General features: G+C 51.2%; 2 protein-coding genes across 8 annotated transcripts; both read left to right on the forward strand.

The window, feature by feature from the left end:
- Positions 1 to 172: 172 nt before the first annotated feature.
- KLHDC3 (kelch domain containing 3) lies at positions 173 to 6518 on the forward strand. 6 transcript variants are annotated; one of them, XM_082345492.1, is made up of 13 exons: positions 182 to 328; positions 1107 to 1234; positions 1465 to 1581; positions 2532 to 2746; positions 2925 to 3101; positions 3254 to 3369; positions 3558 to 3629; positions 3739 to 3952; positions 4031 to 4117; positions 4265 to 4373; positions 4501 to 4574; positions 4698 to 4776; positions 5965 to 6518. In XM_082345492.1, exons 4-13 carry the CDS (start codon positions 2593 to 2595, stop codon positions 6107 to 6109), a joined length of 1227 nt encoding a protein of 408 aa, XP_082201618.1. In that variant the 5' UTR covers positions 182 to 328; positions 1107 to 1234; positions 1465 to 1581; positions 2532 to 2592; the 3' UTR covers positions 6110 to 6518. The 6 variants fall into 6 exon arrangements, with proteins under 6 accessions (XP_082201622.1, XP_082201617.1, XP_082201619.1 ...); XM_082345493.1 differs by lacking the exon at positions 1107 to 1234 and having other exon boundaries at positions 180 to 328; XM_082345496.1 differs by lacking the exons at positions 1107 to 1234; positions 1465 to 1581 and having other exon boundaries at positions 173 to 328; positions 5898 to 6518.
- Positions 6519 to 6838: 320 nt separating this feature from the next.
- On the forward strand, positions 6839 to 11295 carry RRP36 (ribosomal RNA processing 36). 2 transcript variants are annotated; one of them, XM_082345507.1, is made up of 7 exons: positions 6839 to 6995; positions 9101 to 9248; positions 9380 to 9446; positions 9526 to 9630; positions 9920 to 9994; positions 10103 to 10220; positions 10659 to 11295. In XM_082345507.1, the coding sequence occupies exons 1-7, from the start codon at positions 6902 to 6904 to the stop codon at positions 10793 to 10795; spliced, it is 744 nt and encodes a 247-aa protein (XP_082201633.1). In that variant the 5' UTR covers positions 6839 to 6901; the 3' UTR covers positions 10796 to 11295. The 2 variants fall into 2 exon arrangements, with proteins under 2 accessions (XP_082201633.1, XP_082201634.1); XM_082345508.1 differs by lacking the exon at positions 9526 to 9630.
- Positions 11296 to 14353: the final 3058 nt, after the last annotated feature.

Below are 14353 nucleotides of genomic sequence, written 5' to 3' on the forward strand. Positions count from 1 at the left end.
CTCCACCGTCTTTTTCCCCGACAACCAAGGACTACATTACCCAGTAACTCCCGCGATTTTTGACACGTATCTGCACATGCACAGAATCTCCTCAGGCTCCTACCCACTCTTGAGCCCCTGACGTCCCTCCGGAACTCCGTGAACTACAAGTCCCGGTAGGCTTCGGGCACTTAGCTCTGACTGCACGTGCGCAGACAGCTGCCCGCCGGAAGGACAGAGCCTGGTTGTGTTTATCTCGTTGGGGACCGAGTTGTCGGTTGGCGTGCAACGGTTTCTAGGCTGCAGGCAGCGCGAGGACCCGCGGCCCCGCCCCGGCCCGGCCTGGCAGGTAGCCCGGGGTGGGTTGAGGGACAAGGAGAATTATAGGGGCTGGGGACGCCCATGCTTAGCGCTGGAGTCGTGGGGGAGGGGCCTGAGAGTGAAGAGGTGGGGGTGGGGAGGGAGCTAGGGGGATGATGGGAAAGGAGAGTGTTAATGGGGAAAGAAGGGCTCCGGGAGGATGGTGAGGAAACCAGTGGGAGAGACCTGGTAGGCAGCCGGAGGAGGCACTAAAGGAAATTGGAAAGAAGACCGGGTTATGAGGAGAACAGGGAAGCTGAGGATAATGGAAGAAAAGGGCGGGGGTGTCTGGAGTTGTGCGGGAGGGGAGGTTGGGATGACTGGGAGACGACAGGGATAGCGTCATATACAGGGAGGAATATCTCTGGCGGAGAGGGGGTCAATGGATATTAGCTTTTTTCCCCTTAGTGGAAGAGGGAAAATGGAGGGCTATCGGGGTGGAGCTTGGAGTCGTGGGAGAAGGAAGAAGGGGAAAACGGCAAAGCTCTCAGGAGATCAAGAAGGGCCAGAAACGGGGAGTGAAAATTGCAAGAGAATAGGAAGGGGGGGTAGGTACATGAAGGGAATTGAAGAAGCTTGAGAATGCGGCAGTGATAGAGGATGGGAGAGACCCAGGGATAAGAGGAGACTCTGAGACCCTGGGGGCTTGTTCTCCACGAGCTTGAGTTGTGGTTTTTTTTGGAGAAGAAGCTAAGGTTTTTTTCTCCACCTTTGGATGGAATTGCTTCTCTCTTGTCCTCTGAATTCTTTGCTTTACCTTGATATAGCTGAAGTGGGGAGTGGAAGCTATGAGGGAAGATGAAGGACTCCGGTTCTTAAGCTCTTCAACCTCCTTCCTATCTGTCCTTACAAGCCCAGATCCAAGAGCTTTTGGATTGAGGACAGGAGTAATGAAGTGAGAGTGGTTTCCTGAGGGTCTATTTCAGGTTTGGCAGAGTGGCTATTTAAAGCATGGGGTTGGGGGTTGAGGGAGGTTGGGCAGGGGCAGGAGGGCTGGCAAGCCAGCTGAAACCTGTGTGTCTTTCTTGTGAGGGGTCTCCCTTACTTGAGCTTTTTCTTTGCCTGAAATTCTGCCTGGCTCTTCCCTCTGCCAGGGCTTCTTTTTTTTTTTTCCCGTTCTGCCAGGGCTTCTTGAACAGGGAGCAGATGATCTACCCAAACCCAGCAGGTGCCTGCCAGAGCAGGCAGTGCCAGCTGCAGGATTTGCCTGACAGAGCCTTCAGATGTACCCGTTATCACTAGGTTAGCAGGTTGTCTTTAAGAGACCATGATCTCTCATGCCTGGGTCTTTTTCTTGTCCTGCCCAAGGGTATTTTGCTTTCCTTTCCCTTTCCAGTGCACACCCCCACCCCTGTCCCCTTTCAGAGACCCAAGTGGGAGAAGAGCTGCTGGAAATAGCTTGTTCTCTACCACAATGGCTAGGTTGGGCAAGTGGCAAGAGGAGAAAACCCTACCCCCTCAACCCCCAGCACCACACATACCTTTCTGGCTTAAGTTCTTGGCAGCATGCCAGGCACAGCTGTCAAAGGAACTCCTCATGCCCGTGAGGGGCCCTGGGTGACCCCGATGACAACAGCTCTGCTTGACAAGAGCCCCCTGTGAGGGGCTAATCGTCCATGGATGTTCCTGTCCGGGGTCAATCCCACCCCATCCTGGATAGAGGAACTGTTCCACTCTAAAAGCCTAAAAGCTTTTATGCTTGGAGGCACTCATGCCAGCTTTCAGTGGACTGTCTGGGGTTGGCTGGGCTATTAATAGCTCTGAGTATTTTGAGATCCCTCTCCCCACCTCAAAGAGCACAGAGATTCTTAGAGAGGTGGCAGTAGGCAGAGCAGAGCCAGAAAGACAAGAGAACTCACTGACCTTTGAAGGGGGCTTGGAGCTTGGGCCAGGCCAGTGACAGGGTGCAGCCGCCATGAGTAGGGGACGACCACGTTGAGCCCTTGATCAGCAGTCTGAGCTGGCAGTCAGGTCAGAGTGGCTCCACCCTTTGCTGTTGGAGAACACAGGGCCAGGGCTAGCTTCCTGACCTCAGCAGCTCCCCTGGAGCAGAGCCAGCCACCTGAGCTGTGGAGGGGTGGTGTGGGAGGGCCACCAGGTGCCACTTAGAGGCAAGGCTAGTCCTGGGCAGAGTCACGGTGACCCAGGCAAAGGCTTTGCCTGAGGAGCCCGTGGCCCTAACTTGTGTGCAGGTATAGCAGAGGCAGCAGGCCGTGCCGGGGGGGCATGTTGCTGTAACCAGTGGCCCAGGGGATGTTACGGTGGACGGTGCACCTGGAGGGCGGGCCCCGCAGGGTGAACCATGCTGCAGTGGCTGTCGGGCACCGGGTGTACTCCTTCGGGGGTTACTGCTCTGGTGAAGACTATGAGACGCTGCGTCAGATTGATGTGCACATTTTCAATGCAGGTAAGCTAACTTGGGGACCATCCCTGGGTGCCCACATCAGGGAGGGCAGTGGGTGGCTGAGTGAGCTTTGTTGGTGGCCCCCATGGCCAGAGGGGGTGGAGGAAACTAACATGTGGTTTGGGAAAATGTGGATGGCCTGAAGGGAGGTTCCCAGGGCTGAGCAGAGCTGTGCCCACAGTGTCCTTGCGTTGGACAAAGCTGCCCCCAGTGAGGCCCGCCACCCGCGGGCAGGCTCCCGTGGTACCCTACATGCGGTATGGACACTCCACCGTCCTCATCGACGACACAGTCTTCCTTTGGGGCGGGCGGAATGACACCGAAGGGGCCTGCAATGTGCTCTATGCCTTTGACGTCAGTGAGTATGAGTCTCTGGAGGCTGTGTTCTGCCAAATGGTGCCTCGCGGGGCCGGGGAAGGTGTGGGCTGAGGGGGGCTGGGAATAAGGCGCCCCTGAGTCGAGGAGGGAGCGCCAGCTTGCTTACTGGGCCCACCCTCTCCCCTCCTTCAGATACTCACAAATGGTCCACACCCCGAGTGGCAGGAACAGTTCCTGGGGCCCGGGATGGACATTCGGCTTGTGTCCTGGGCAAGACCATGTACATTTTCGGGGGCTACGAGCAGCTGGTAGGTCTGGGAAGAAACTAGAGGTTTCCCGAGGGTGGGAATGAGAAGGAGGAAGGGAAATTGAAAGTAGTGGAATGGGAGGCTTTGGTTTGCTTGCAGGTTCTGAGGTGGGAGGGACGGAGGGTCGGAGAGTGACCCCTGCTCCTCTCTTTTATTCCTTCCTTCACTTCCTTTCTCTTTCTTGTCAGGCGGACTGCTTTTCCAATGACATTCACAAGCTGGATACCAGCACCATGACATGGACCCTGATCTGTACAAAGGTTGGCCCTTCTTCCTCTCTCCCAGCTCCCCACCCTCAATTTAAGGAACCATAGGGAGCTCAAACAGTGAAAGCTGACCCCTCCCCCTCCCATCTCTGCTCCTGCCCAGGGCAACCCTGCACGCTGGAGGGACTTCCACTCGGCCACAATGCTGGGCAGTCACATGTATGTCTTTGGGGGCCGTGCAGACCGTTTTGGGCCATTCCATTCCAACAATGAGATTTACTGCAACCGCATCCGTGTCTTTGACACGAGGACTGAGGCCTGGCTGGACTGTCCACCCACCCCAGTGCTGCCCGAGGGGCGCCGGAGCCACTCAGCCTGTGAGTGTCTGTTAGGTCCCTGCCAAGTCCCCGTCCCCCTATTGCCCCTACATTCTTGACATTCCTCTCTCCTTCCAGTTGGCTACAATGGGGAGCTGTACATTTTTGGTGGCTATAATGCAAGGCTGAACCGGCACTTCCATGATCTCTGGAAGTTTAACCCTGGTAAAGAGCACTGCCTTTAAGGGAGGAACAGGGAGCAATTGAGGGGGCGTGGAAAAGAAAAGAATAATCCTGAGTGGGTGAGGGGCGGGGGTGGAGAGGATATCTGGGCTAGGCAGGTGTTGAACCTCCATTTAAACTTCTCTTTAGTGTCGTTTACCTGGAAAAAGATTGAACCGAAGGGGAAGGGGCCATGTCCCCGCCGGCGCCAGTGCTGCTGTATTGTTGGTGACAAGATTGTCCTCTTTGGGGGTACCAGGTTAGGAGGAGAGAGGGGAGGGCTCCAGGAAGGGCCTAAGCCTGTGACTAACATGGGAGACATTTGAGCAAGAGGGTCTCGTGGGTAGTCTTCACTCCTTCCTTCATCTCTCTTTTGATCCGTATAGTCCATCTCCTGAGGAAGGCCTGGGAGATGAATTTGACCTCATAGATCATTCTGACTTACACATTTTGGACTTTAGTAAGTACACTTATTCCCTAAGTGCTTTTGCCATCAGGGTCCCTGTCTTTGGGAGGTGATATCCAGGACTGGACCCTTTCCTCGGCTTTGACCATCTCCCTCTCCCCCACTCCTCCTTTAAAGGCCCTAGTCTGAAGACTCTGTGCAAACTGGCTGTGATTCAGTATAACCTGGACCAGTCCTGTTTGCCCCATGACATCAGGTACAGTGAATGGTTGGAAAGGAGGGACTGGTTGAGGGTGAGTGGGCAGCACAGGCATGACCTGATTGGCTTGGTCTCAGTGTGCAGGAGAGAGAAGATTTTGTTCTGTAGCATACTTGTGGAGAGGGAGCAAGAAGGAAATATAAAACTGTCATCTGGGTGAGTTTTATGGAAAAAATGTCCAGTTTTCAAACCAAGCTCAGAGGCATCACTTCCTAATTCCTGAGCTGATACAGTTATTTTTGTTAATATGCTGAGAAAGTTTGATTAAATCTAGAACCTAGCTGCAGAGAAAAAACAAGTTTTGGAGCCTCTGGATCACATTAATTCCAGAATTAAGGGAGGTCCTTCCTAGCTCCTTCCCTTTGAATTCCATTCTTAGGTCTAAATCAAGCACTGAAAGTTATCTTGTATATAATTGTGCCCTTCTGGGTCATTCTGCGACACTTTCCTCTCCTTGATTCAGTTCAGCTTAATTCTTACTTGCTGAGGGTCTGTGTGTTCAGTATTTGGTGATAGAGTATACAAGGCTGAACAGATGGATCCCAGGCTGGCCCAAGATGAACACATGTGCAAGTGCCTAGTACCAAGTAGAGTAGAGCCTTGGCATAAGGAGGTACTTTGTAGAATGACAGTTGTCAAAAAGAGAGGAATTTAATTTTAATATGGTGGGATGGCTGGGGAAGGCCTCAGGGAGGATAGGAGAGCTGAATCAGGGCCTTAAAAGGATGGGAGTTGAGAGCAAAAACCGACATTCCTGGTGGGGGGAGGGGCATCCTGGTTGGATCTGAGCATAGGAGGAAAGGTAGGTTGGGAAGTTTATTGAGATGTATACACAGATGTTTTATTGCAGGTGTTGGGCACAAGAATATCAATATGTAAACATAAACAGGAAGTCCACATGAGCTTGCAGGTGGACTAGTGGGTGGTAGTGGATTTGGTGGTGGGTGGAGCCCTGATTGTTAACCCTCATAGGGCTGTAAGGAAGAGGTGGCCGTGGGTGGTTGAGCTTTAGGAAGTTGAAGGCACTGGTGTGTTCATTGCTTTGTTTGAGCAATTCTGGACTTGGGGGCGGAGGCTCCCCCTTCTGTCCTTTCTGCCTGTCATTTTTGGCCTTCCAGGTGGGAGCTGAATGCCATGACCACCAACAGCAATATCAGTCGCCCCATTGTCTCCTCCCATGGGTAGGAGGAAGTTTCTGCCGCCTCCCTTCCTGAGCCTGCTGGTGTCTTCACTGCCCTTGCCCATCTCTCCCCCGCCTGCCCCTTTGGACCCTGGACTTGGTATACCTCCACATGGAGTTGTTGGACTAGAGGTGTTTTCTGTGCTGTGAACTTAGTGGGGAGCTGCAGGGGGGAAGGCTAGGTCCCTTCCTCCTTGGGCCGAGGGCCCCTTCCCCTTGGTGCTCTGTCCCATTCACCTCCCTCCAACTGCTCCTGGGCCTCTGCTCTGCCCCAGGTCGGCCATGCTCTGCTGGGAAGCGAAGGGAATGGGGAGGAGGGAGAAGCAAGCAGTGTCAGCCTCAGGAGCTTCCCCTCCCCACCCTTCTTTCCACCTCTTCCCGCTGCTTGAGCCCTGAGCATTGATTGGGAGCTGAGAGGAGTTGCAGCTGTTGGCATGAAATCTCCTTCTCCCTAACCTGGGGAGGGGAGGACCAGCAGATAATCCCACCCTTCCTTGAGCTGTTGCTGTACCCTGACGCTCTCAGCCAGCTCAGATTTTATAAAAATGATTTGAAAGTCTCCAAACGTGTGATCTCTTTTGTGTGGAATAGGCAAGGGACGGCAGGAGTTTGCGGTGGGGCCAGGGTGCTGAGGTTCTGGCTTCTCAGCCAAGAGCATTAGGAAACCAAATACCACCACAGCCTAGCCGGAGTTTCTCTTCGGCGCGGAGTGCAGCGCCAAGCGACAAAAGGGAGGGGGTAACGTTATTTACAGCGGGCGCCCTTTTCCGCCCAGGGAGGGCTCCCCGGCCGCCCACCAGCGGCCCGTGCGGCGGTGGGCGGGATCTGCTCTATTGACATCAAGCCTCGCGGACTCGGCCTGCCAGAGATGCCGGAAGGGGCGGGGCGGCGGCCGCCGGAGCGGAAGTAGCGCCATTAGTCTTCGGCAGGCCGCGCGAGCCGATGCTGAGAGTGAACTCCCGGGAATGGGCGGCCTTCGGGTCTCGTCGCGGGGCTCGGGACGGCGGGGGCCTGGGGCCCGGGAAGCTGCAGAAGGGTGAGGGGACGGCGCCGGGCCGAGGGGCAGCCGTGGAGGCGGGGTGAGGGGCCAGTGGCACCGTGTGTGGTGCGGGCTCGGAGCCTGGAGACGCCGTGACCGTGAGACTTAAGTTACCTGAAAGATGCAAACACCGGGAGCGCCCCCCAACGCACTGGAAAGTGGGGAGTGAGAGAGGATGCTTCCTGGATTAGGACATCCTGAGCAGTTTTTTAGAGGGCGAAGAGGGTTTTTCGCAGGGAGGAAACGTTATGTTCAAAAGCAGAGTCAGGAAAGGGGATGGATTGTTGGGGAAGGCTTAGTAGGTGAGGATTCAACAAATTTTGCCAACATTATTGAGCATCTGTTGTGTGCAGGCACAGTTCTAGATGCTGGAGATACAGTAGTGAATAAAGCAGCACAACACTGTCCTCATGAAGCTTACCTTTTAGGGGTTAAAAAAAACCAAGCAAATTAATAAAAGCCAATAAAACACGGAATTGCAGACTTTTAAAGGGTAAATTTTTTGAAAAAGGTGATAAGAGCTTTGAAGAGAAAGCAGGGGAGGAGTTACAGTTTTAAGTAATCACAGAAGGCCTCACTGGGTAGGTGACATTTGAGAAACCGTTTGAAGGAGGTGAGGGAGCAAGCAGTACAGCGGGAGGAAGTGTTCCAAGCAAAGTCAGGTGCAAAGGAACTGAGGTGGGAGCATACCTTCCTGCTTAGGAACTGCTTGGAGGCCAGTTGACTGGAGAGTAGTAGGAAGGAGGAGATGGTAGGAGATGAGATTAGAGCCAAAACCCGGGCTAGATCACATGGGGTCTTCAGGCTATTACAAAGCCTAGAGCTTTTCCTCTGAGCAAGATGGAAGCCACTGGGGAGTTGTGAGTTCTGGAGTGACATGATGTGTAGGATATGTATGTGGAAATGAGGTGGGAGTGATAAGATCAGGTTTGCCTTTTTTTTTTTTTTTTTTGGAAAGAGAAAGTTATTAAAGAACTGAAAGTGAAAACTTCAGGTCTGAAGTAGTTTCCTTTTTTAAAAAAATTTTTATTGGAGTATGGTTGATTTACAATGTGTTAGTTTCAAGCGTACAGCAAAGTGAATCAGTTACACATATACATATATCCACTCTTATTTTTTTATTTTATATTATTTTTGGCTGTGTTGGGTCTTCGTTGCTGTACGTGGGCTTTTCTCTAGTTGCAGTGAGTGGGGGCTACTCTTCGTTACGGTGCGCGGGCTTCTCATTGCGGTGGCTTCTCTTTTTTTTTTAATCAGTCATCAATTTTATACACATCAGTGTATACACGTCAATCCCAATCGCCCAATTCAGCACACCACCAGCAGTGGCTTCTCTTGTTGCGGAGCACGGGCTCCAGGCGCGGGCTTCAGTAGTTATGGCACACGGACTTAGTTGCTCCGCAGCATGTGGGATCTTCCCAGACCAGGATCAAACCCGTGTTCCCTGCATTGGCAGGCGGATTCTTAACCACTGTGCCACCAGGGAAGTCCTATCCACTCTTTTTTAGATTCTTTTCCCATATAGGTCATTATAGAGTATTGAGTAGAGTTCCCTGTGCTACAGTAGGTCCTTATTAGTTATCTATTTTATATATATCAATAGTAGTGTGTATATGTCAATCCCAATCTCCCAATTTACCCCCTCCCCAGGTTTTGCTTTTTAGATGCCTCTCCCAGGCTGAAGCGGGGAGCATAGCTTTGAGAGGAGTGAGACTGGAGGTTGGGAGAGCAGTGAGGAGGCTAGAGTACTGATTGAGGTGAGAGGTGCTGAGCATATCCTGAACCAGAATAATGGCGATGGTAGCTGAGCAAGGGAGACAGAGGTCCTTATGGGGAAACCTGTGAAGGAGTGATTTAAAAGAGCCTTACATATACACCTTCTTTAGCAAGGTGAGGCCCCAGGTAGCTGGAACCGATGGGGAGTTAGGTGTCAGTGTAGCGCCATTACAACCTGTGCTGCCCAGGACCTGCAGTGATCGGTCTGAAGGGGATGTTGGAAAGGATCAGTTACCTAAGGAATGAAGATGGCATGGCGTCTTTGCAGCAATGGCAGATGCTGAGCTGAGTTGCGGTTCCCTCCCACCCCCACCTACCTTTCACAGGCACATCTCACATGTCATTTGAGGAGCTGTTGGAATTGCAGAGCCAAGTGGGGACTAAGACGTACAAACAATTGGTAACTGGAAACAGCACTAAGAAGCAAAGTTCCAGACCACCTGTCCAAAAAGCATGTGTTGCAGATAAGCACAGGTGAGGAGCAAGGCCTGCCCCAGGAGTTGGAGGATAGCTGGTCCCTTGAGTAGGTGTCTGCTTTCTTGGGTGGCAGGTGGGAGGCCTTTGACAAGACTGGAGTTCCCTTGACCTGTTTAATTTCTCCATAGGCCTCTGGAAATGTCAGCCAAGGCCCGGGTGCCATTTTTGCGTCAAGTTGTTCCCATCAGTAAGAAGGTGAGGAGGAGGCAGTAAGCTCTTTCTCAGTGAAAGGAGACTGAACGGTTCTTTTATATTCTCTCTGTTTGCTCCAAAGGTAGCCCGGGACCCCCGCTTTGACGATCTGTCAGGGGAATATAATCCTGAGGTGTTTGATAAAACGTATCAATTCCTAAATGACATCCGAGCCAGAGAGAAAGATGTGAGTAACATGAGATTGGTCTGTGGGGATTCCGAGTGGTGAGACAAGAGCACAGGTCAGAGAGTCGGGCAGAGGGGAGCAGGGTGCGTCAATTTACTAGCTGTGTGATCACTGACAAGTTACTTAACCTCTTTTTGCTTCAGTTTCCTTATCACAGAAAGAGAATAATTTCTATCTCATAGTGTTTATGTGAGTTAACATATGCGAACCTCTTAGAATAATGCTTGGCACAGAGTTTCCCCTAACATTTACAGAATGCTAACTGTCATACTCATTTTCCAATGTGGAGCTTGTGAAAAAGCAGCTGAAGAAGCACCGTTCAGGGGAGGAGCGCGAGAAACTGCAGCAGCTGCTTCAGCAAATGGTGAGTAAGTCAGAATACGGGGGAGGGAGGTGAGAGCAGGTCGAGGCAGGAGGTGATTCACAGTCCCTACTATTCACCTGTCTCACCAATCTCATCTTTGCTCCTCAGGAGCAGCAAGAAATGGCACAGCAGGAACGGAAGCGGCAGCAGGAGCTGCACCTGGCCCTGAAGCAGGAGCGGCGGGCTCAGGCCCAGCAGGGCCATCGGCCATACTTCCTGAAGAAATGTGAGTGGGGCACAGCTATGACAGGCTAGTTACAGGAACAGGGGTTGGGTGGCCATAGAGGCAGGATACTGTGTTGGGGGTCCATGAGCTCCCTAAGGGAGGCATGAAGGCTGGATCCCATGGTAAGTTGGAGGAAAGTAGAAATAGTAGGGAGCTGTTGTTTGTAACCATTCTTGTATCCCTAATGACTGTGGGCAGGGAGTGTCGTTTTTATCTCTGTCTCACCCCCACATATGTGGGTAGGGCACAGAGAAGGAGCTCATAGTTGGTTGAATTGAGAAAGAGTAGAATCATAGAAGTCAGCTTGCTTACACACACCAGTGAACTCCAGATGAGCCACATATCCCTGCAAAGTGGTTGAGAATTACTGACCTGGAGAAAGGGAAAGAGGCGGGCTTCCTCCTTTGCTTACCGGCTTTCTTTCTACTTGTCTTCTAGCTGAGCAGCGCCAGTTGGTCCTAGCTGAGAAGTTCAAGGAGCTGAAACGAAGCAAGAAGCTAGAGAGCTTCTTGAGTCGAAAGAGGCGCCGAAATGCAGGCAAGGACAGAAGACATCTCCCTTTGAGCAAAGAGTAGTAAGGAGCTGTCCTCAGCTCTGCCACTGCCCCAGTGAGAAATGCATCTGTGGGGACACATTTGGGCTTGGCCCCTTCTGGTCTTTCCCATTCAAGGGCAAGGGTCACAGCTGCCTGGGAACCCGACTGGCTCAGAGATGACTAGAGGGCTCTTGGACTGCCTGAGGGCTGGACACGAAGAGCAGCTCAGCCTTCTGCCATTCCACACTTCTTCTGCTTGGGTCTGGGTCATCATGTCCTCAAGTCCTTCTCCCATTCTTGCCTTAAAGTAATGATTCTGGTATAGAAGGAAAAGGACTGGTGAGTGACCTTGAGGCCAGTTGAAGGCCATAGAGTCTGAGTGGCTCCCGGGACTGGGACTTTATGTAGGAGCCAGTTCATAAACACTCGTGTCACTCATCTTTTTATTCTGCTGCTTTTGTGGGTGGCCTAGAATTACCATTTCAGGGGCCACGTGTTGGGTGGGCAATAAACCTAATGCTCCTACAAAGTGGGAAGTCAGATCAGAGACCCTTCCTATTTAAACTGAACAGATGACACGATCATTCAAAGAGGGAACCAATCCCACAACTCATCTACTTAGCTTTGGTCTTGGATGCAAGGGGAGGTAGAAGGTGGGGTCAAAAATATGATAATATGTAAGCACAGCTGGCTCTCAGTACTGTTTGGGTGGAGAATTCATATTGCCTGTGTGGACTGGAAAATCCTCAAGCTGACAATTCAGTTTAAAGTGATCTCAGGTTGATAGTGCCTTCAGGCACCTGGCAGAAGCAAATGCATTCCTCTCTTGAGGATTGTACTTTAAACCCAGGCCTCAAGGAATTCCTTCAGATAAAATTTCAAGGAATCTAAGCTTACAGTGAAAACAAAGCAAACAAGGAAAAAAAAAACCCATAAGCAAGAGTCATTAGGAACAACAGGCAAGAGAATCAGACCAGCAAAGACTGAGATGTTAGAAGTATAAAATACAAAATATAAAATTTCTTACTTACGTTTAAAGAAAAGCTATGACTGATGAAAAAATATCAAAAAGCACCAGATTGATTAAAAAAAATTTTTTAATGAAAAATATACTATTTGAAGTTAGAAACTTTATGGTTAAGCTGCAAATTAGACACACCTAGAAGGAGAATGAACTGGAAGTAGATGTGAAGAAGTTACACAGATGGAGCCCAGAGACAGAAATGGAAACTGAGGAAAAGAGGTTAAACAACACGGAGGATAGAGTGAGGAGATGTGAGACAAATCAGAGTTCCAGAAGGAGAGAGTATGTTAAAGGGGATGAGAATTATAATTAATAATTTATAAACCCTAAGAATCAGGAACACCAGTTAATCACAGACGGTGGGGTTGGGGACCTAGATAAATCACAAAAAATACAGAACATTAGAAAGATTAACGTCTAAAAAGCAGCTATAGGGAATTCCCTGGCAGTCCAATGTTTAGGACCCAGCTTCCGCTGCAGGGGGCCCCCTGGTTGGGGAACTAAAATCCTGTGTGCTGTGTGGCGCAGCCAAAATAATAATAATTTAAAAAATAAAAAGCAGCTGTAAGGGAAAAGAAGAGGTAGAATTAGAAGCTAAGACATCTGTTATTGCTTGATGCTTCTGGGATGGGGGAAAAGATGTAGTTCTGATGACAGAAATGCATAAAATGCGCTTCTCCCAATGGTTGTTAGATGAGGGCTCTAGCTACCAGGATAGTTCGCCTGTCCCAGGGGGAGTGAAGGAGCCAGTGCTACAGGGTCCCCAGTGTCACGTGTGTCAAGCCTAGCTGAAAGCCAAAAGACCGATTCTGGCTGATAAAAGCAGAAATAGACTATTGAACTACTGGGCTCACAGAAACACTAAGAAGGCTGGAGAGAAGCTCCAAAAAAGGAGTGGGGGATAAAGTCAGAGCAGTTAAAAGCACTGTAAGTCCTACCTGGGAACCAGTGTTGACGTGAAGATGTCAGTGCCGACATCAAAGGTGCTCCACTTCCCCCTGCTCTGCTCTAGACTGAGGCATTCCTGGCAGAGGCATCGAGTCACCTGGCTGCAAAGGCGATGCTGGGAAAGCCAAGTGTCTGGTCTTTCATATGGTGGGAGGTGGGCCCTACCTTCTCCCTAGGTTTGTGGTAGGGAGTTTCTAAGCACAAGAAGGGGGTTCAGGTGAAGGGCAGTCAAGAAACCGTAATGTATGTCCACCACACAGCTGTATTGGTCCCCAAGCCTCCAAACTGCTACTTTTCCCCTTCAACGAGGAGCCAGAGGAGATGGAGAGCTCTGAGCTTCAGCTGTGGGTTGGTCTGGTTGGTTTTGGTTTTTATTGTTAACAGCTTTGTTGAGATATCATTCACATACCATACTATGTATCCGTTTAGTGTACAATTCAGTGGTTTTTAGTATATTCACAGAATTGTGTGACCATCACCACAATTTTGTAACATTTGTGACACCCCAAAAAGAAACCCCGTACCTTCTAGCAGTCACTCCTCAGTTCTTCCCAATCCCCCCAACTCTAGGCAACCACTAAACCACCTTCCGTCTCTAGATTTGCCAATTTGGGGACATTTCATATAAATGGGATCATTATGTGGTCCTTGGTGTGCAAACCAGCTAAAGGGATATAAGGAATTGAGGCTGTGAGGATGGTATCACAAGGGGATCAGGGAAGCAAACTTTGATCCCCTGAGTCAGCCAGGAAGTGTTTGCCCTTGTAGAGATGGAAGGTCCTGAGGGCAGGGAAGGAGGCTCAGATCTTTACTGGTGCTGGTGAGAGAAGGGCAATCAGGACTGCTCGCCTGGGTGGCTGGACCTGGGTACCAGATCAGGCAGATCAGAGTCAAAGTGGGGTTAGACTCTGTGTGGAGGACAGTGGGCAATGTAGGAGCTGGACTGCAGACAGGAATGTGCAGGGTTCTGGCGTCATGGCTGGTGCGCTCTTCCTTTAAGGACTGTTGGAGGTTTGTTCATTGCAGATGAGCAGGTGGGTACCTTGTGGGAGACTTTGGGGCAGGGTGACTGAGTGGGATGAATAAGGGGGTTGAGTGAACGCCATGGATGAGACTAGTGGTCTGGAGCTCAGCCCACACCAGAGCCCGTGGGGGCAGCAGCAGCCCAGGAGGTGGTAGTGGGAGAAAGTCCCATCTGGTCCCCGCATGTGGTGCATGCTGGCCTGGCTACTAGAGTCCGGGGGCTCTCTGGGTTTCTGTGGGAAAGGATAGGCTCATAAAGAGCATGAGAACCCAGAGAGGCAAAAGGTGCTGGCCCCACAGAGCTTGCTCAAAAAGGAGGACATGGCCTGGGCCAGTGAAAGACAGGCCATGATCTCTGGCACAAAGGTGGAGGAGCAACCAAGTGACAAAGTGCAGCAACCCCAGTGTGCCCACTGCTGCTCCAGCCTGCTGCCGCCTGTCTGTATGCTGCCTCAGAATAGCACGGACCAACAGGACGGTTCTGCTGTGAGAACCACGAACGGCACCATAGGGCCACCACAGTGCAAAGCAAGCAGGGGCCCGCTGTGTCCACACTTTGCTTTGCTGCCTCATCCTGGGCATCCTGACTCCCAAGCCCTGGCT

This window comes from Balaenoptera borealis (genome assembly GCF_965194805.1).
Source record: "Balaenoptera borealis genome assembly, chromosome: 12".
In the NCBI taxonomy this organism is placed as follows: Eukaryota; Metazoa; Chordata; class Mammalia; order Artiodactyla; family Balaenopteridae; genus Balaenoptera; species Balaenoptera borealis.